The sequence below is a fragment of the Lathamus discolor genome, chromosome 5, assembly GCF_037157495.1.
Source record: "Lathamus discolor isolate bLatDis1 chromosome 5, bLatDis1.hap1, whole genome shotgun sequence".
NCBI lineage: Eukaryota > Metazoa > Chordata > Aves > Psittaciformes > Psittacidae > Lathamus > Lathamus discolor.
In genome coordinates this window covers 84,415,632-84,436,019 of record NC_088888.1, presented here as the reverse complement: position 1 = coordinate 84,436,019, position 20,388 = coordinate 84,415,632, and the positions used below count along the sequence as shown (strand labels likewise).

Genomic DNA, 20,388 nt, shown 5'->3' with positions numbered 1-20,388 from the left:
TAGTGGTTAAACGGTGGTCTGACAAGAAACAATAAGGACAGTGCCAGAAGATCTAGTTGCCTGCTTCAGTTTCTGATTCAAATGAGAACTCTTTCAAAGCACAGCTGAAGAAAACCAAATAGCAGAGTGTTTAGATACATGAGAATGCCCAGTATAGAAATAAACAACAGAAGACAGGTAACCTGCGTCAGTGTAACAAAATCTAAGTAAGTATATGGAAAGGGTATTTTCTAGTGGGCTGGAGTTTTAATTCTACTTTATTGGTAGAAGTTTCTACTGGCACGAATAGATTCTTCACATAAACTTGTACATGACAATATGTCGTCAGCAAATTTCACAGATACTTGTTCTGAAGAACTTGAATTACATTTGGGTTTTGGAGAAGAAATAATTGAAGGCAATAAACTCTTATTCCCAAACCATAGGCCCATTGTTATGATACTGATCTGAACGGGACAGTGCCACTTCAGCATTGACACATTTCATTGGCTCCTAACAGGAGGCTACACACTCCTTAGTGTTTGCTTTCTTCAATTCCCTAGTAAATCTGTGTGTCACAAGGTAGGGCATGCAAACCTTGAACTTGCCTTTCACATTTCAATTCAACTCTACAACAACTTTCAATTCTTCCTAATAAAAGCACATAAATGCATTGAGGGCATAGCAGATCTGAAAAGGTGGGAAAGAGTTCCCTTATGCTGAAAATACAACCGTGTTTCAAGCTCAATACACAAGGTATTCTACAGTAACCAGGTCCTTTCTGCAATGCTACTTTCCTGCCAATTGACCCCCAGCCTGTACTGGTGCATGGTACATGGGCTATTACATTCCACATGCAGGAGTTAACAACAAAAATTACAATGCTATCCATCCACTGAAGGAACCATCTCATCAGATGCTATCAGATTGATCAGACAATTCTTGACCTTGGTAAATCCAAGTTGGCATGCACACAATCCCTTCTTTTTCATGTGCTTCCTGGGAAAGGAAGTGAGGCTGATAGGTCTGGTTTTCCCTGGATCATCTTTCTTGCTTTCCTTGAAGATGCGCATGAGGGTCTCCTTCCTCCGGACACCAGAAACTTCCCCAGACACCATAACTTTTCAAAGACTAGAGAAGTCTGACAACAACTTCAGCCAGCTCCAACATTATTCTTGCATGCATCCCATCTGGTTGAATTAGCTTAATTGCTCCTAAACCTGATCTTTCTCTACTGTGTCTCAGTGTTGAATAAGACAAAGGCTACAAAGTTTATGCAAATAAGAATGTAGAATGAGAATAATTCACACAGAGGCGATTCCAAGGAGTTTCTTGTTTTCTAGTTGGAAGGGCTGGAAAATGCTAATGTCTAAATTTGGAAAGAACTAACTCTTCACATTTCAAGTTCAGAGGCAAAAGATGGTGATCTTTGAAAGGTATAAAGCTGTGCCAGGGGAGTTTTAGACTGGACATTAGAAAACATTCATTTACTGAGGGGGTGGTCAAATACTGCAACAAGCTCCCTAGAGAGGTGATCAGTGCCCCAATCCTGTCAGTGTTTTAGAGGCATGTGAAGAATCATAGAATCATAGAATGGTTAGGGTTGGAAAGGACCTCAAGATCATCTAGTTCCAACCCCCCTGCCATGGACAGGGACACCTCTCACTAAACCATCCAACAATGAATGCCCATATTAATATGCTTTAACATTTTACCAGCTCTGAATTGGGCAGGCAGTTGAACTAAATGACTATGGTAGGTCCCTTTCAACTGGAATATTCTATTGTGCTCTTTACCCTACCCTTTCTTTTCTTCTTTTTCTTCTATACTGTGACAAAGCCAGAAGCAAGCACCCAGGAGCAGTTTCTGCGTCTATTGTAGCTAAGGCTGGGACTGAACCATGCAACTGCAGTTGTCTCCCTGCATACCCAACCACTCTCCTTAAGGAGCACTGGGAGCAGTGGCCTGTCTGTGTTGGTAGGGCATGAAGGCTAGGAATATACTCACATAATATATGATAATGTATCTATATAGAAATTATTATTTATCTGCATTTTCATAAAACCTACAATATGATCAAGAATTGTGCTGAGGAATATCAGAATGTTATGCATAGCTCTTGTTATGTTTGTCTAAGACAGATGAATTCAAGCTAAAGCATGTGTGCTTAATAAGATTTCTTCTCCAACAGCCTGGAGGAATTTTAACAACATCAAATTCAAACTGTACCATGCCCGCTCCCCTGCTACTTGATGCTGTATCACAGTTGTTGGCAGGAAAAGCACTTACCTGGTTACTGAATGTGCATAGAGCGTACAGATGAATGGAGAACATGTCTGCATACGAAACGCAATGCTCAACCTTACTGGAAAATCAGAGAGGAAATCTCACACACTAGAAATCAGCTTTACAAGAAACTTGTACAGGTTTTTAATGCATGGTGTATCACATGCACACTACAATGCTTATCAATAAAGCTATAGGAATACAGAAAATTACTTGTGTGAATAAAATTTTGTCAAAATAATAATTGATACTCTCTCAGATCTCTCTTCTTACAAATATACAGAAAAGAAGCCCTGATAAATACCAAATGAGCATTTATGCAATATAAAATTGTTATTGTCCTTTACTACTGTTTTATTGCCTCCACAGAACATAAAAAATAAGGTAAACAGCACTGGAGTGAAATGTCACTCTAGTGAGATTGAGAGGATTAGTAACTCTAGCAGCAGTTCCATAGGCAAGTTCCATAGGCAACTGCCCAAACTAGTTTGGGAGAAAAGCTTCAAAGGCCTGTTTTGTGCTAGCTATCGTAGTTTGCTTTCTTCTAGCACTCCATAACCTCATTCAAGGATTTTTTTTTTCCCTGGTGTACACAAATCTCTGCAAACAATTTCAACGACATCCATTTTATCCTTCCAGGATAAAATGCCATTTTTTTTTTCCAGCCTCAAATCTGTGTATTCCATTAGAAAATTTTTAATAAATAGCTTGTAGCTTCTGTATGCTTCATCTCTCTATTAAAATCTACCCTTAGTCATACAATCAATGCCTAAACATCCTTTGTCTTCAGAACCTCACCTTTGATCTTATATTAAACTTGGTGGAAAGGGGGTAAAGTGGAACATGTTACTCCTCCTGTACTAGCTACAGCAAGGAAAGTTGGGCAATATAAGGAAAAATGGTGTCAAAATCAGTCATTGTTAATAAAAAGTGGGACTAAAAAATTTTAGATTATTGACTGTTATTGTTCTGCATTTGAAGAAATCAAATAATTCTTATTACAATAAGAAATTTAAAAGATCTGAAGAACTAAGATTTAAATTTTGCAAAGGATACTAGTTCACAGTAATCTACATCAAATAGGGTTTGAATGACCTATCAGTGGAGCTTCCTGAACTATTGATATTGGCAAATCCTGGGTATTGTGTGCAGGCAGTCTGCTGTTCATCCTGGGGGAAAACATGGCAAATGTGGTATGAAAGGCAGTTTTCTAATTATTAAGAGGTGTAAATGTAACATTTATGAATTTTCATGAAACAGAAGGAAAAAAAAAAAGCTTGTTCAGTGTTGCAAATTCAGCAGATAAATGCAACTGCTGCTTTAGTATATTTCTTTTAGAGGTCTCATTCTGCTTTGTATGACACTCTAAGAAGTTACATAACTTACAAACTAAATAAACCACTTGCGTTTTAAAATAATTTGAATCAAGTATCTTGCCAAAAACAAGATTCTCCTGTGAGACTTTGCTTGCATAGTTAAAATTAAACTTGGCTAGGGATGTTAAAAATAACAGGAAGGGATTCTATAGGTACATTGCAAATAACAGACTAGCACAATGTAGGCCCCCTCCATAAGCTATCAGGAGAACTGGCTACACAAGATTTGGAGAAGGCTGAGGTTCTTAATGACTTCTTTGCCTTGGTCTTCACTGGCAAAGGCTCTGACCACACCACCCAAGTCTTGGAAGGCAGACACAGGGACTGTGAGAATGAAGACCTTGGGCCCACTGTAGGAGAGGATCTGGTTCGAGACCATCTTAAGAACCAGAATATACACACGTCCATGGGACGTGATGAAATCCACCCGCGGGTCCTGAAGGAGATGGTGAATGAAGCTGCTAAGCCACTGGCCATCGTATTTGAAAAATCATGGCAGTCAGGTGAAGTTCCTGACGACTGGAAAAAGGGAAATATAACCCCCATTTTCAAGAAGGGGAAAATGGATGTTGTGGCTTAAACCCAGTCAGCCATAAATCACACAGTCTGTCCCTCACACACATCTTCCCCCCCCCCCCCCCACCTTGTTGCCCTCCCCCTGCTCCCGATGGGATGTGGAGGATAATCAAAAGAATGCAACTCCCACAGGTTGAGATAAGAACAGTCCAGTAACTAAGGTATAACACAGACCACTACTGCTACCACAAATAATAATAATGATAAAGGAAATAACAAGGGAAGAGAATACAATACCTCATCACCCGCCAACTGGTAAGTCGCCCCAACCAGCCCAACTGAGCACTGACTGACACCTAGTCCAGCCCCGCAGAGCACTAGCTCTTCCGGATCACTCTCAGTTACATCCTGGGCATGACGTGCTGTGGTATGGAATACCTCTTTGGTCAGTTTGGGTCAGGTGTCCTGTCCCTGCTTCCTCCCAGCTTCCCCTCCTCCCTGGCAGAGCATGAGACTCACAAAGTCCTTGGCCAGAACAAACATTTGAGCAGTAACTAAAAGCATTGGTGTTATCAGCACCGTTCCCAGGCCGAAAGTCAAAATCACAGCGCTGTACCAGCTACTAAGAAGGAGAGAAAATGACTGCTACTGCTGAAGCCAGGACAATGGATGATCCAGGGAATTACAGACCAGTCAGTCTCACCTCTGTGCCTGGCAAAATCTTGGAGCACATTCTCCTGGAAGGCATGCTAAGGCACATGAAAAACAACAAGGTGCTTGGTGGCAGCCAGCATGGCTTCACTAAGGGGAAATCCTGCCTGACCAATTCGGTGGCCTTCTACAATGGGGCTACGGAACTGATGGACAGGGGTTGAGCAGTTGATGTCATCTACCTGGACTTGTGCAAAGCATTTGACACTGTCCCACACAACATCCTTGTCTCTAAATTGGAGAGATATCAATCTCATTGTGGTCAATGGCTCAATGTCCAGCTGGAGACCAGTAACGAGCAGCGTCCCTCAGGGATCAGTGTTGGGACTGGTCTTGTTTAACATGTTTGTCGGTGACATGGACAGTGGGATTGAGTGCACCCTCAGCAAGTTTGCCGATGACACCAAGCTGTGTGGTTCGGTTGATACGCTGGAGGGAAGGAATGCCATCCAAAGGGACCTTGACACGCTTGTGAGGTGGGCTGATGCCAGCCTTATGAAGTTCAACCATGCCAAGTGCAAGGTCCTACACTTGGGTGGGGGCAACAGGTTGGGCAGAGAAGAGATTCAGAGCAGCCCTGTGGAGAAGGACTTGGGGGTGTTGGTCAATGAGAAAATGAACATGAGCCAGATTCAGTGTGCACTCCCAGCCCAGAAAGCCAACTGTATCCTGGGCTGCATCAAAAAGATCATGACCAGTAGGTCCAGGGAGGTGATCCTGCCCCTCTACTCTGCTCTTGTGAGACCTCACCTGGAGTATTGTGTGCAGTTCTGGTGTCCTCAACATAAAAAGGATATGGAACTGCTGGAACAAGTCCAGAGGAGGGCCACGAGGATGATCAGGGGACTAAAGCACCTCCCATATGAAGACAGGCTGAGACAGTTGGGTCTGTTCAGCCTGGAGAAGGCTGCTTGGAGACCTAATAGCAGCCTTCCAGTGTCTGAAGGGGGCTACAGGGATGCTGGGGATGGACTATTCATTAGGGACTGTAGTGACAGGACAAGGGGTAATGGGTTCAAACTTAAACAGGTGAAGTTTAGACTGGATATAAGGAAGAAATTCTTTCCTGTTAGGGTGGTGAGGCACTGGAATCGGTTGCCCAGGGAGGTTGTGAATGCTCCATCCCTGGCAGTGTTCAAGTCCAGGTTGGACAGAGCCTTGGGTGGCATGGTTTAGTGTGAGATGTCCCTGCCCATGGCAGGGGGTTTGTAACTTGATGATCTTAAGGCCCTTTCCAACCCTAACTATTCTATGATTCTATGATTCTACAGTTAATGGCCTACTGCTATAACATATCTCAGCCTTTGAGCTTTTTACAGGAGCAAATACCACCATGCAGCACAGGAGAAAACCTGTCAATTTGCTATCATATCGAACAACTCCTTTATCCAGTTAAGTGTATGGAGCAGTACAACTCCCTTCTACATTTTGACAACTGGAGAACTAGTAATTAACACTCAAAAGCGAGCCATGTTTAAGACCAGTATGGCAGGGGAAGGCTGTTAAGAAAGTTATTCAGGAACCTCTTGGAAAGAGTTGTGCCTGAAAAGAGACTTGGAACTACAAGCAAATAAACTGCCTTCTGCTGCTTTCTCTTATGTTCAGGGCACTAGTTGACTGTTTCTTGAAAATAAATAGGTTGCTTTCCAATGGAAACAACTTGCAAGATCTGGATTATTACCAAGTAGCTCATGTGTAAAGGGACAACATGATAAAAAACATTGCTAGGAAAGATAGCAGATGGTGCAGTTGTAATTTGGTAAAGCTGATCTGCCATTGTATACAAAGATCTCTATACCTATTAAATTGTCTGCTGAGGTAGATTTTTTTTTTCTTTTGTTAAATTAAACCACAATGAAGGTGCTACAGGTGGGCAAGTTAATTATTTATCTAACAAACGTGACTATAAAGGAACTGTCACAGCATGGGTCATGGTAAAATTATACCAACTCTATTAAACTGAGATGGGTCAGTGGAGTTACGTGACTTTTGAAAGCGTAAAGAAAGAAATGAATAGGGCAATGAACAATGATCAGATTACTAACAGTGCTTTGCCTTCTGCTTGTGTCAAAAGCAATGAGATCAAAATGGTTGAATGCTGGAAAGTTGCTGACATTCAGTGAGTAAGTGGATTTCACTTCCAACAGTAATTTTATTTCTTAGTATAATCTCGAGAATGTGTCAGAGGTTTAGCACCTTGTTGAAAGATGGTGCTTAAAAACCCTCTGAAGAAATTATGCAACCAGCCCAGTAGCTCAGTTTTGTGCATCATAAGACAGTTGTATTTTTTTAAAGACGCTTGCCTTGGAAAGGAGGGAGAATTTCTGAAATTGGGAAAGCATGGGAAGAAAACTGGAATAAAAAAAACCTTGTGGTGATTTGCATGAAGGTGATATAAGGACAGACAAAATAACCTGTGTTCTGCTTCGAAGGTGTTACTACCTTATTGCAACTACCCTTTGTAGTGCCTGAAAATGTCACTGTTACCATGCCTTCAGTTTAAAGCCTCCTTTCTCACTGTGATGATTGCAAGAGAAATATTTATGTATTTCAGCCTATATGGCACCAGAGAAGGCCCTAGAGAACACGCATCTCAAAGACTCAGAGCAGAACTGAAAGAAAAAGAAAAACCTGATCCATTTTTACTTCATCTTTTTGTTATTCTTTTTGTCCTGCCTTCCTAAGATGCTTGCATTTCATTACAGAAGAGGAGGAATACATAAAAGTAGTATTAATACACTCATTCAGAAGGCAATTCTAAATTTGACTTTAAGAAATAATGTTAAAACTTTGTTTTTCTTTTGGGGGTGTATTCAATTTGCAACTTGGTATATACAATAAACCCCCAGTACCGCACTTCATAGCAGCCATGAGGCTGAAAGAAGCATACAGACATTGCATTTAACTAATGATATAATGCAAACCCAAAGAGTCCTTTTGTGAGTTAACATTATGTAGAGACCAACTTACTTCAGGTTCTGATGAGGGCTGTTAGAGATCGAATCTTATTAAGCACACAGGCCTTAGTTTGAATTCGTCTGCCTTGGACGAACTCACACCACAAAAGCCTGGTCGGTGGGTATTTATTTGTGCCAAGGTGTGCGCTACACGTACCTACAGTGCTTACGGAGAAACTGCTAGCAGAAGGGAGGGCCAAGCAGGAAACATGCGTGCCGAGAGGCAGCAAGAGACGCTCCCCCCCTTAGGCACTGACAAGCTCTGGAGACCCTCCTGTTCAACCTGCACCAACCGATGAACGTGGCACACCGGCGGCTGAAGGAACACGCCGAGGCCGCCGGCACACAGGAAGAACCGACACCAGGCAGATTGCGTAACACTGACTGCTCCGAGGAGCATCTGTCGTTTGCGAAGGCCTCTGTTACAGTCGCCCCCACCAGCGCGGTGCCGGGCCCGCCATCTCCTCCTGGGGCAGCGCCCTACGCCCGCCTGTCTCCTCTGCCGTGGCCGTAAGGGGATACCCCGCGGCCAGTCCTCACCGGCCCGCAGGTCGAGACCTGCCACGCGCGCTGCTCGGCGCTGCAGCCGCGGGGGCCGCGGCTTCGCGGACGTGCCCGGGACGCGCCGGACGCCTCACGCAGGCCGGCCCCGGCGGCGGCGCCCCGGAGCAGCGGGCTCCGCGCGGACAAGCCGCGGGAAGCACCAAACCCCCGCATAACCCCGGGCCCAACCCAGCTCGGCCCGGCGCCTGCGCACCGCAGCCGCCTGCCCGCCCCCCCCCGTAAACAGGGGCGTCACGTGAGTGCCCGGGCCCGGCGCGGCTCGCCTGACGCCGCGGGGGCGCGCCTAAGGGGCAACGGGCACGCGGCCGGCACCGCGAGCCGAGCCGAGCCGAGCCAGGCCGGGCGGGACCACCGGCGCTGAGGTAGCCCGCGCGCACCCCGCTCCCGCAGGCCGAGGGGCTGCGTGCGCCGCCCTGCCCCCCTGCGGCGCGGCCGCTGCATCCTTCACTCCGCGGCTCCGGGTTAGCGCTGGGCAGCGGAGCAGGGTGAGTTACCGTTGCCGGGCAGCGCTGCGGGCTGCTGCCAGTAAAGGGGTTAGAGGGGGAGCGGCGGGGACAGCCAGGTTGCGCGGCCTCGCCCTGCCTTCGCTGGGGAGCGGCGGGCGGCCGGGCAGGGCTGGGCTGGGCCTGCTGCGGCGGCTGGGCCGCGGCCTGTCTTGGCCTGGCCTGACGTCTGGGCCCGGCGCGGTGGGGCGGCCCAGGTGGAGGCGGCCTGCTTCTGACGCGGCGCCGCTGGCATGGGCTGTACGCGGGGGCGATGCGGACGGTGGCAGTTGCGGAGAGGCGGCTCACGGGCTGGCAGCAGGCCTCGGGGCGCTTTCTGGGCGAGCCACGGCTGCCCCGCGCCGTTCCGCCCGGGCGCGGCCTCGCGGGCTGGTGCTGACCTTGCGGAGGCTGAGCTCTGCGGCCCCAGGGCGGCCGTGGCCCGGGCTCTTCGCCCTGCTCTCTGGCATGTCGCTCTGGCCCCGGCCTCGCTGCCTGCGGCGGTCTCCGTTCTCCGCCAGCCCGAGCTTCCGTGCGGCACCCTGCCGAAGGCCCCCTGCCTGCAGCCGTGCTGCGGCTGGCTTTCTCGCACTGTCTTTCCTGCCCTGTGTTTGGTAGGTCTTGCCCTTTCTTAGCAGTACTTGTCCCTTCCTGTCCCATCCCACGAGCCGCTGATGCCTTCTTGCCCCACACAAAGCTGAGGAGCAAACGCTAATTTAGACCCCGCTGTGCTTCCTGCTATTGGTCTGACCCGTTCTGGGCTCCTCCTCCCGTCTCTCAAACTTAGCATCATCAACAATTTCTGTGTTTAACTCTTGTGTATAATACCCACTGTAGGAAATGCAGGAGAAAACGTGGTCATCAGCAGTATCTGGGAGATTCAGTGGCCTGCTAGTATTTCCAGGTCGTGTTCTTGCATGAGATGCTCTTTTTGAGGGAATGTGTCCACACTTCTTGCTTGCTACTGAAATGGTAGTAATTAGTATCTGTGAGGCTATAGCAGAGCCATTGCTCATATGATTGCGAGTGTGCTTTCTGTATGGTCTGCACAACAGAGACCTGCTATAGGTGTGAAGTAAGGGTCTAGAAGAGCACTCTATGCTGTGTAGGTTGAGTTAGTAGAAATAGGCAATAGGATGAAGCATAAAAGTGAGGAAGGGGATACAGGAGCATGTGATGACAACAGCTGTGCCATACAAATTGTAGCTGTGGTGTTGTCTTTTATGTAGCTGTTAATCGATTATGTAATTTCTGTACATTTGCAGTTATGAAAATGAATGATAACGTCACTAACCTGTGGAAATATTACAAGATTAAATGCAAGGATGGTAAACATACATCATCTCTTTAACACCATTAATTCATGCTTTGTTGTGATTAGTAAATTAATCTTTTGAGGTTTGGAACACAGTGTAAGGGAAATCTTGTAAACCACGATTTTATGTCTTGGAATAATTTAACTTTGCATGGGCTTTACACTTAGCGTGTAGCCCACAATGAAACTGCAATTCAGCTCACTTATTTGCTTTACCAAGTATCCTCTGCTTTTAATTTCTGTAGTTAGCTTTAAATACAATGCATAGAAATACACAGTTCTAAACACCTAATTTTTTTTCAGCTGTCATTGCCCATTACTCAGTCATTCAATTTTTATGTGCATTTTACATTTGCAAACCCTTAGGAATTTCAGGTAGCTGAAAGGGCACCTAACTACAAACGGTGTTCTCTAGATCTAATTCAGTCTAGTTAACTGAAATAATTCAACACAGTTGTAAGGTGTTTTTAAGAAAAGAAAAGCTCTAAAACATCTGCACTTCTTATCAGCCATACTTTGCAACCTCCTCTTTTTAGAAAGCTGAGCTCTACCTCCTGGAGTAAATACTACTAATGTCGTGCAAAGACCTGAGTGGATGTATGCTGTATGATGTTTTTTTAAGCTGTTATTTTAATGGAAGTTTATAGTAAAAAAAAAAAAAAAAAAAAGTATTTTTCCCTGGTCAACTTAAATATCATTATATTCAAGTCTTAAAAATACTAAGGGGAGATAAATTATTTGTAGGAAATAATCAACTTTGTTTTATTTTATTATTCAGGTACGCTATGCCAGAAAGGTGTGTGTTTGTTTGTTGTAATGGCAAGAGAATATTCTTGAAAGGCAATATTATGAGGTAGCAATGGCAGTGTCCACTAAATGGGGATATGAGTGATTGTTGTGTAGCAGCAAAAAGCAAAAAATACAGACAGCTTGTGATATCTGCCTGAGTGGTATCAATATAACTACATGATGGTTGGTATATTCCTGTGGAATGAAGAAGCCATTAAGCTTCTGAATGCTTCTGAAAAACACTCTAATGTGTGTTTCCAAATTAGTCATTATCAGAGAGATGCTGACAAGTTTAAAAGTTTTACAAATGAGATTATTCTGTTTGGGTGAGTGACAGATAATCCATATAACCTGTTACACAGCTTCCCATTTATACTATGTTTAAGCTGAAAATACTTAAAACAATACTTGAGGAACTTGAGGGTGGAAAAGAATTGAAGTGCATAGCAGTAGTGAGGGAAAAATAATCTGTCCTCATATTTTTCTTTTCAGGGAAATGTCTCTTACAAAATTCTAGAGTTAGATGCAATGATGGGGAGAGTAATAGAATGGTATATAATATTTGCAGTATTCAAGAATATTCATTGATGGTACAGCAAATGAAAACAGTATACTTTACAAAATAAATTTGCAAGATTTTGCAACATAAAGACATATTTGTAACAGAACACAACCTCTAGTGCAGCAGTGTGCCTCTTCTAGCTGTAAAGTGAGGGTGAGAAATTTTTAGGGTATTTTTGGGGAAGTTAAGTCTGTTCAAAGATAACAGTTGATTTTCTGTGATATAATAATTTGGATTAAGAAAAGGTTTCTCTGTACCTTTTCTGCATTTCATTGTATTCTAGTTAAATCCTTTGAAATTTACTTTTTCTTCCTCTTCACTGAAATGTAGTTCTGGCTGATGAATGTAATTATTTTGGATAGTGAAGGTTTAATAAAGAAAATATCTTGAGCTGTCTGCCTTTCTTCAAATGCCATGATAGCAAGTAGTAAGGGATCTCCTGTGTCAGTGAGGGCAGCAGCAAGCTTCAGGTTATAGACAAATTTTTGGGATGTGGTTATTACTTGATATGTCAGACTATTGAGATTTCAGTAGCAGAGTGCTAAGATTCATGTCAGTTGGTGTCTGAAGACTAGGGTGAGTAGAACACAAAAATAGTGTAGAAGAGCTGGTTAAGAACAAATTAAGTGCTCAGATTCACATTTCTTGTTCTTTGATTTGTGACAGGGCTTTGGTTTTGGTGCCACTAAAAGCTGTATCTTTGATTTTTTTAAATGCCTGATTAAATAATAAATAATAGGGGATTTACATAAGGCAGCATATGGTGTATGCATATTTAATTGGTTGATGTTTCTGGCATACAGTTTTTGTTAGTGTACCTGGGCCTCCTTTACAGTAATACTGGTGTTTAAGATGAACCTGTTAAGTATATATTGCTGTTAGGCAGGTCTTTGACAGTGTCGTGTTTAATGGGAGATGGGTAAATGAGGAAGATCAAATTTTATTATGCTTAAAGGCCAGAGCTCAGCAAACCATCTTCTATCCAAGTGGTGGGTAGTTTTGTTTTTTTTTGGGGGGGGGAAAGACATTGAAATTCTTTGTAACAGTTCTGAAGATGGTTTTTGGTGGCTATTTTGCAGTTCATATGCTCATAAATCAAATAGCTTGTCCCATCAAAAACATTTTGTAAGCTAATTCAGTTCCTGAAGATTGCCCTAGATGATGGGATTTGAGCCAGTGTGAACCAGAGTAGTAAGTGTATTAGTGTGAAGAGTTGTAAAGTCGAAGTTTTCTTGCCAGCTCTGCCACTGATGCACTGTCTGGTATTGACTTCCTTTTTTTATCCTGTGATGTGTTTAGATTGTGAGCTCAGTTGGCCAAAATTTGTTACTGTAGAGGACCTGGGTCTTGGGTTTGGTGTTTGGTCCTGTAGTATCCATAAGTGTCAGAAGAATGAGTGCAGCTGCTCGTGCTTAAAACACAGCTTAACATTAATTTTCAGTTAGGTGCTTGTGACCTTAAAGTTGTGTAGATGAGGAAGGGGAAGGATGGTAGTAAAATTAGCCTGTGCTCAGCATTAGTGCTTTGAAGCAGCATTGTTTGGTAGGTGGGTTGTTATGTCAAGGTATCAGTGTGCACATGGGATGGTCCAACATCACAGCTCCAGTAAACAAAGATAGGCATTTTATACCTTTATTACTTCGAATGCTCTTTTTAGGTTATAGTATCTGCCAGAAGACTCAGGTGAGGATTTTTGTTGTTGTTGTTGTTTTTTTGTCTTTTTTTAATTATTTTTTTTTTATTACCTGTCTGTGGCGTTATCTAATTTCATTTTCTAACTGAATTGAAAATTTATAATTTTCAATTACGGTGCAGTTTCCCTCTTTTGATGAAAAGTTATTATTTGATTCATCTGTGACAGCGTGGAGCCAGCTTTTCCCATGTCTTTTGACATCTAAGGTGCTATTTATCCAAATAGCTCTGTTCTTTTTGTATACTTTTCTGACCAGCATTTATTATTGCTACTTGAAGAAATAAATATAATAGGGATTTTTTTTTTATGGAGTATGTTACTGTTATGACTAGTCCTTGCTCTCAGTCATTTGGCCCGTGGATAAGCTAAAGGAGGGTGTTTACAGGTTAAGAGATCAAGTCTTATATTTTGAGTGTTGCGATGTTTCCAACACAGTCCAGTCAATGACTAGATTTACAAAAGCTTTTAAAAGTACTAGATGGGTTCACTGAATTTGAAGCGACAGACACTATTAAGAAAGGTACATACATGAAATGGAAGTAATTGTGATCTTCAGCAGCCTCAAACTCACTGATTCAGGTAGGTCAATAAAGTGGATAGGATCTTCAACAGCTAGGATTTTGAGTATTCTGAATAAGCAGTGTAAGCGTTTTTTTTTCCTTTTTTTGGTTATGTTCCTTCAGATCTCCTTATTCCCAATTTAGGCATTTTTGTTAAATTTATTTGTAGAAATATTGTCTGTTTCTAAAGTCTAACTTCTGAGGACTTTTGTAAGCCAGATTTCTTTTTAAATTCACAATTATTAAACATACAGGAACTTCTATTTTATATTCCTAAGTTTAAAATATAAGCTAATATATGAATGTCAAGTTTATAAAATGAAAGCTAACACCTGAAAGTCACACCCTGGGCAGAGAGGAGAGGAGAGAAAGTAATTACAGTGAATGTTATTTAAAATTATGAAACTTACCTTTTGCTTAGTAAAGTAAATGGTGTAGGAATACTGTTAAAATACTGTTAAAATAGAAAAAAACGTATGTGAAGGGAAATAATAAAATATCAAGACAAATACGAAAATCTAAAGCTGTGAAAGACAGTATGGTCAGCACGTACATCAACTAGGAAACACTTAGGATTTCTTGTGGTATGTGAAATTTGTGATCGCCTCTGCTTGAGGCGAATTTTAGATAAGATGGTAGAGACACGTTGATGCAGTTGGATATGTCCACTAAACTCTGTTCCAATTGCTGTGTTCCAATTAGAAAATAATGTAACAGGAACTGAAGTAATTTTCTACCTCTTTCACAAACTAAATAATGAGAAACCATAAAGATGTACAGTATGTTTTGTCCAAATACTAATCTTCATTCTACTTGAAGATTAATTAGAAAGGATATACTTTGAGATCTCAAGTTTCTTTCCTTTGTAAGTGATCATTCTGGCTATTTATCTTTTAATTTTGGAAAGTAATTTAGAGTTGCTAGGGATGTAATGAAAAAATAGTAAGTGGGAACAAGATAGAAATCTACTATATCAGATCTTACAGTGTTTTTATATCATACCGGTATTTTGGGGGATTTGAGGTGATACTACGACATCCCTGACTTAAACTTATTCAGCAGCTGAAGAAATTTTTCCTTTTATTTAAGCTGACTCAGGCTGAAAAAGGAAATGACGTTGAGACCATGAAGAGATTTTATGGTAAACATAATGCGAGTGAAATTCAGGAAGTCATATTTAATTGACATGCTTTTTCTCTTTAACATGGCTGTTTTTAGTGATGCAATCAGTGATGAAAGATTCCAGTTGGTGGGTTACTTCTGTGACTAGCTACTGTTGCAGTGGGGAGGCTGTTTGAAATGAAACAATCTTAAAAATGTAAGAGAAATGTGCTTTATTTAAGGAATCAAGGAGAATGCTTTCTATACCTTTAGCTTTTCTTGATGGTCAGATCTTGTTGCTTCCACACTCCTGTGTCTTGCTGTGCTGTGTGCTGTAGCAGTCTCAGTACATGCCCTGGTGTTGCAGGAGCCAGCAGGTAAAGTTTCATGTCTGTCCAGACTGAACCTGGCTCAGACTTCCTCCTCTGTCATTTGCTCCTTTGCCTTGTTTTTGAATGCTCCTCTTCTCAGTGGTTCTCCATACATGAGACTTTCAATATTCTGTTGCTTCTGATTAACTACCCAGTGGGAAGGCACTTTTGAATTATTGCATGGTGGGGGTACGCTTGGTATGTGCACTTTTGCTGTGAGTGATGCTAAGCCATTGGCCTTTAAGGTTCAAGTGGAGGACACAGCTGTTTTTCAGGGGAACAGTGAATTCCTCCTCCAGGTGGTTAGAGTTATCTTTGGAAATAAGTGACAATGAAAAACTAAACTCTGTTTTTACTTATACCTCTGGCTACTTTTTTCAGCGTGTTTCAAATGCAGAATAAACTGTTCAAAATGCATATACTTTAGGCATTGTGTAAGGACAGATTTTTTTTTTTTTTTCTTGTAGCAACTGTTTCTGACAGTCAGCTGTGTAGCAAGAAGTGTGTCTTTCATTGTCAGTCCCACAGATGCTACACTTCATGTGAATCTAGTAATGCTAGAAATAATTTTCTAAACTTGATACTGTACAAGTTATGCAAAGAACTGAACAGTGGTTTCTTGAATGAGGTAAAGCAAAAATTTGATCTGACACATTGAAGTTTTGATAGGCATTTGTATTGTAGAAAATTCCTCTTGAATTTTCTCTAATAGCTGGTTAGGTGTCATTGAAGGTGGCTGTGGCCATTGTATGTATACTTGCTTTCCAAGTTATTTTGCAGTGCTTTTAGTGTTCTGAATGGCTGCATGGTAGTCTGGCAAAACTTGCAGGTATTCTTTTCTCATCACACTGCTGAAGTCAGGTTAATTCCTGTCAGGAGCAATTTCTTTAGCAAGAGCTAACATTCTACTTGAGCTTTGCTACTTAACACTGCTCCTAATGAAGAGGCGAGTGCTGCTTTGGTAACAGCAGTGTTTGAGTAACAGTTATATAAATGTTCCCCTTCTTTCCAGAAAGAAAACTTGGAGGTGCATTATTGTAAATGTGTTCAAAGGCCCTGCCGCTCTTTAATTTTGGGTACAAAAGGTTTCTTTCAGTAATTCAGAGGTGTTCTGTTGTTAGTGTCAGGTTCACCTTCATCTGTTACTCTTGTGCTCCTGTGCTAATATGAAAAAAAAACGCCTGAAACTTTACAGGAAGGTGTTTGAAAGTACTGTATTGGGGCATTCATAATAATTTGCTTACTTTAAGCCACTGCAGCTCTTTGTATTTTATCCTCTGTAGTATCAGATTGTTGTAACTACATGGCATGATAAATACAGATTATACAGTGCAACACGCTTCCTCAGCAGCAGTTAGTTTGCCAGATTAGGAAATTATTTTGACAACTGCAAAAGGAATGTGGGCTATAAGTGCTAGTTGGCATGGTGTACATGTAGAAGCACTGCATTGCTTGATAACAATAGTCCATTTTTTGGTGAGAGAGCTTTAAATTATGACACGCTGCTGTGAGACTTGTTACCTGCTTATTAAATGCGCCTGTGTCCTGGGTTCAGCAGTAGCATTCATTTTCCTCCTTTTTAGTAGCTGGTGCAGTGCTGTGGTTTTGACTTTCAGCCTGGGAACAATGCTGATAACACCAATGGTTTTAGTTGTTGCTAGGTAATGTTTACTCTGACCAAGGACTTTCTGAGTCTCGTGCTCTGCCAGGGAGGAGGGGAAGTCAGGAGGAAGCAGAGACAGGACACTTGACCCAAGCTAGCCGAAAAGGTATTCCATACCACAGCACATCATGCCCAGTATATAAACTGGGGGCAGTTACCTGGAAGGGCTAGATCACTGCTTGGGTCAGGCTGGGTATCAGTTGATTCCCTTGTTGTTTCCCTTATCATTATTATTGGTGGTAGCAGTAGTGATTTGTGTTATACCTTAGTTACTGGACTGTTCTTATCTCAAACAGTGGGAGTTACATTCTTTCGGTTCTCCTCCCCATCCCTCCTGGAGCTGGGAGAGGACTAACGTGGTGGGGGGAGTGAGTGTGTGGCTGCATTGTTCTGAGCTACTGGCTGGGCTTAAACTGACAACCTGCTTTGGCCTCACTGCTTCTTGCTGGCTGTTGCATCAGTAGGACATTGTGTATTGGACTGTTTTGTCATGGTTGTAGTAGATAACTGGTGTGTAGATACTGTAAAGGCAGTGTGCTCTTCAAAGACATAAAGCTGTACCTGACGGTTATTCTTCTGAGCTGCCCTGTGGGAGAAGGAAGAAAGACCGACATTAAAAAAAAAAAAATCACCCCTGAAACCCCCAAACAAAGCAAAAAATAAAAAACAAAGCCCACAAACAGACAAACAATAACCCAACAAAACAACAAACAAACAAAAACAAAGCAAAAACAAACAGCTTTTTAATGCTCACATGTAGTTTTTGTTAATTTTGGAAATTAAATAGTGTAAATAGGGTTGAAATCAGAGCTCTTACATGTGTATGGCTAGGATTTTCCATTGATTGCTAAACCAGAAGTGTCCCATTAATGTATATAAAGAAGCATATTTACTGTTACAGTAAGCATTAGGAGGTACTTGGATTTATATAGTGGCAGGTTGCTGGAATAGGGATCTAGAAAGTAATTCAAGCACTACAAACTCTAAATCTTACTTCTCCTCCTTTTCCTTTAATTAGTGTGTTCATTAAAAAAAGAAAATAAAAAAATCCTGTCTGGTGTGTGGGAGAGGGATGATGAAGGAAGGAGAGGGAGAGAATGTATGTCCTTCTGTTCCCAGAGCTTGAACAGCTTTATGTGTGCCAAAACTGCTCTCCCAGACTTTCCTGTATACCAAATTAAGCAAGGCACTGCTGCATTACTCCATTTTTCTTGCCTCTGTGACGATATTTGCTATAATTCTCTCTTTCCCCTCTAAGATGCGCTTATGCTAAAGCTCTGAAGAAGCACTTTGGTAACTTTTTTTTCTACCCTATTGTGTCATTACATTCTTATTAGTTGAATCTCTGCTGCAATAGTTTCATTTCTGCTATATCTCACATAAGTGATTTAGAAAATACCTTCTTGTAGGACGTAGGTGCCAGCTTTGAATACGTTTCCTTCAGTTTTACCTAAACTTCTTCAAAATTGAAGTTTCTGAAAGGCTGCTGGCCCCTTTGAAGGCAACTCAGAATTCTCATATACATTAAAACGTACATATTTTAATCTAAAGTTTCTGTAACTTTATTGAATTTAATGATAAGTGAAAAACAATAAGTCCTTGCTGCTTAAAAATAGTTTCTTGCTATGAATTACGTGGTAGTTCTTTTATGAACAGAAGTACAGTTCTTCTCAGTTTTGGGCCTAATATGTCAGGCTCCTGAGCCTTCTCAGCTCTGCAGGTGTTGGTAGAAACTGACCTCGCCTTTTTCACATTTAAAGGTGAGGTACACTCGCAGTGCTGTTAACCAGGTTAGCTTTATTTCCTCCTCCCTCTAGTGTCCCACTTCTTTGGGTCGGTTAAGGTTTAAGCAAGTTTTAGAAAGCGTTTCAGTTACCCTTGTTACACACACTGTAGAAGTGGCAGCACTCTGATACTGGTAGCAGAGTTTATATTAACTTAGCATAGTATTTAGTTTTTAAAATAACCAGTTCGAGAATTGATCTTTAGCTATGCAGTCAGCCATCCTAAGGCATAAGCAGATTCTTCTGTTTGTTTGTTACAGTTCTAAAATACCTTAAGCATTCTTTATAAAAGACAACAGCCAAAACAATTTGCTGTTTTCTTAGGTGTTTTATAATTTGTAGCTTATTTTCTTATGGTATTTTTCTTGTCTTTCTATAGGGCTGAAAGACACACAGGACTCTTCATGGATATAGTTGATACATTTAATCATTTAATTCCTACTGAACACTTAGATGATGCCCTATTTCTAGGATCCAACCTGGAGAATGAAGGCTGTGAGGATTTTAGTACAAGTCAAAATGTCTTAGAGGATTCGCTGAAGAACATGCTCAGCGATAAGGATCCTATGCTAGGATCTGCAAGTGCCCAGTTCTGTTTGCCTGTTTTGGATAGCAATGATCCCAATTTCCAGATGCCTTGTTCAACAGGTAAATCTTACATTTTTTTTTAAGATTACAATTTAAATTACAGTTATACTCTAGTACAAACCCTTTTTTGTGATGTAGAAATATTGATTTGGGATTTCTGTCTCCTTCCTGCCCTTTTTGTTATGCTGCTTACATGCCTGGCATGTAAACTATGTGCAGTTCTTTGTTGAGTAATTGTAGAGGAAGGCCCCTAATCTGAATCAGGAGTAATTTAGGCTTTGTCTTGAGTACGTGTAAATTATTCCAAATTAAAGTCATCATTTGTGTAGAGTACATACTGTGCCTCATCAGTGAAGTTGCTAGTTGTAGTAAAAAAATGTAGTAATTCTGGATTAGCAATAGGACTATGAGAATTGTACAAATTACTGCTCTGACCTCAGGGTTATTCAGTTAGTTCTAGGCATTCTAGTACTGGGCTGATATGGATTCTGGGTGCTTTGCTTTGGTTGGCTTCAGACAAAACCCTCAATGGTAATACAGTTCTCTTTCCTATTTTTTTACTGTTTGGAAACAATTTCGAGAAAAGTTTTAAATACAAATAATTTTAGGTGTTGTGGAGTAGTTTTTGAAGGATGGGTTTTCTGTGTGTGTGTGTGTATGGCTTTTTTTGGGTTTTTGTTTGTTTTTTTTTAAAGGTGATCAGTCGCTAAAATTCTTTATATTGATGAACAGTTAGAATAATTAAACCAGCTTGTTGTAAGAGACAAAAACACACTCTTTGCTTAAAATTTTTCTATTTGACTGAAAGTTTAAAAAAAATATCTTGGGTTCATTACTGAAAGGTGGTGTAGATAACTTTGATTATGTCAACATTTTTTTTCCAGTAACTTTTATAGCTGTTTCTGAAAATCCCATTCATTTTCTGATGCAATAGGTAGTTTGTTCCTGCTAGCAGACTAAATTCTCACCTTCACTAAGTCTGTTACAGTACAGAGATAAAAAAACAAAAACAAAAAAACCTGTAAATCAGAGGTAATACTAACTTGAGGCAATTGAAAAGCAAGCTACAAAGCCAGAACAAGTCATTTGGC

The 20,388-nt window shown here is 41.5% G+C and overlaps 1 protein-coding gene across 4 annotated transcripts in view; it reads left to right on the top strand.

Annotated features, from left to right (window-relative positions):
* Positions 1 to 8,652: 8,652 nt before the first annotated feature.
* PHF3 (PHD finger protein 3) overlaps positions 8,653 to 20,388 on the top strand; it is a 55,471-nt gene continuing 43,735 nt past the window's right edge. Inside the window, exons 1-2 of one of the 4 annotated variants that reach the window (XM_065681456.1) lie at positions 8,653 to 8,874; positions 19,089 to 19,357. In XM_065681456.1, coding sequence (XP_065537528.1) covers positions 19,114 to 19,357 — 244 coding nt within the window. In that variant the 5' untranslated portion in view covers positions 8,653 to 8,874; positions 19,089 to 19,113. Of the gene's footprint in view, positions 8,875 to 19,088; positions 19,358 to 20,388 lie in introns of those variants that run through there. The other 3 variants (XM_065681457.1, XM_065681458.1, XM_065681459.1) reach the window with 3 other exon arrangements.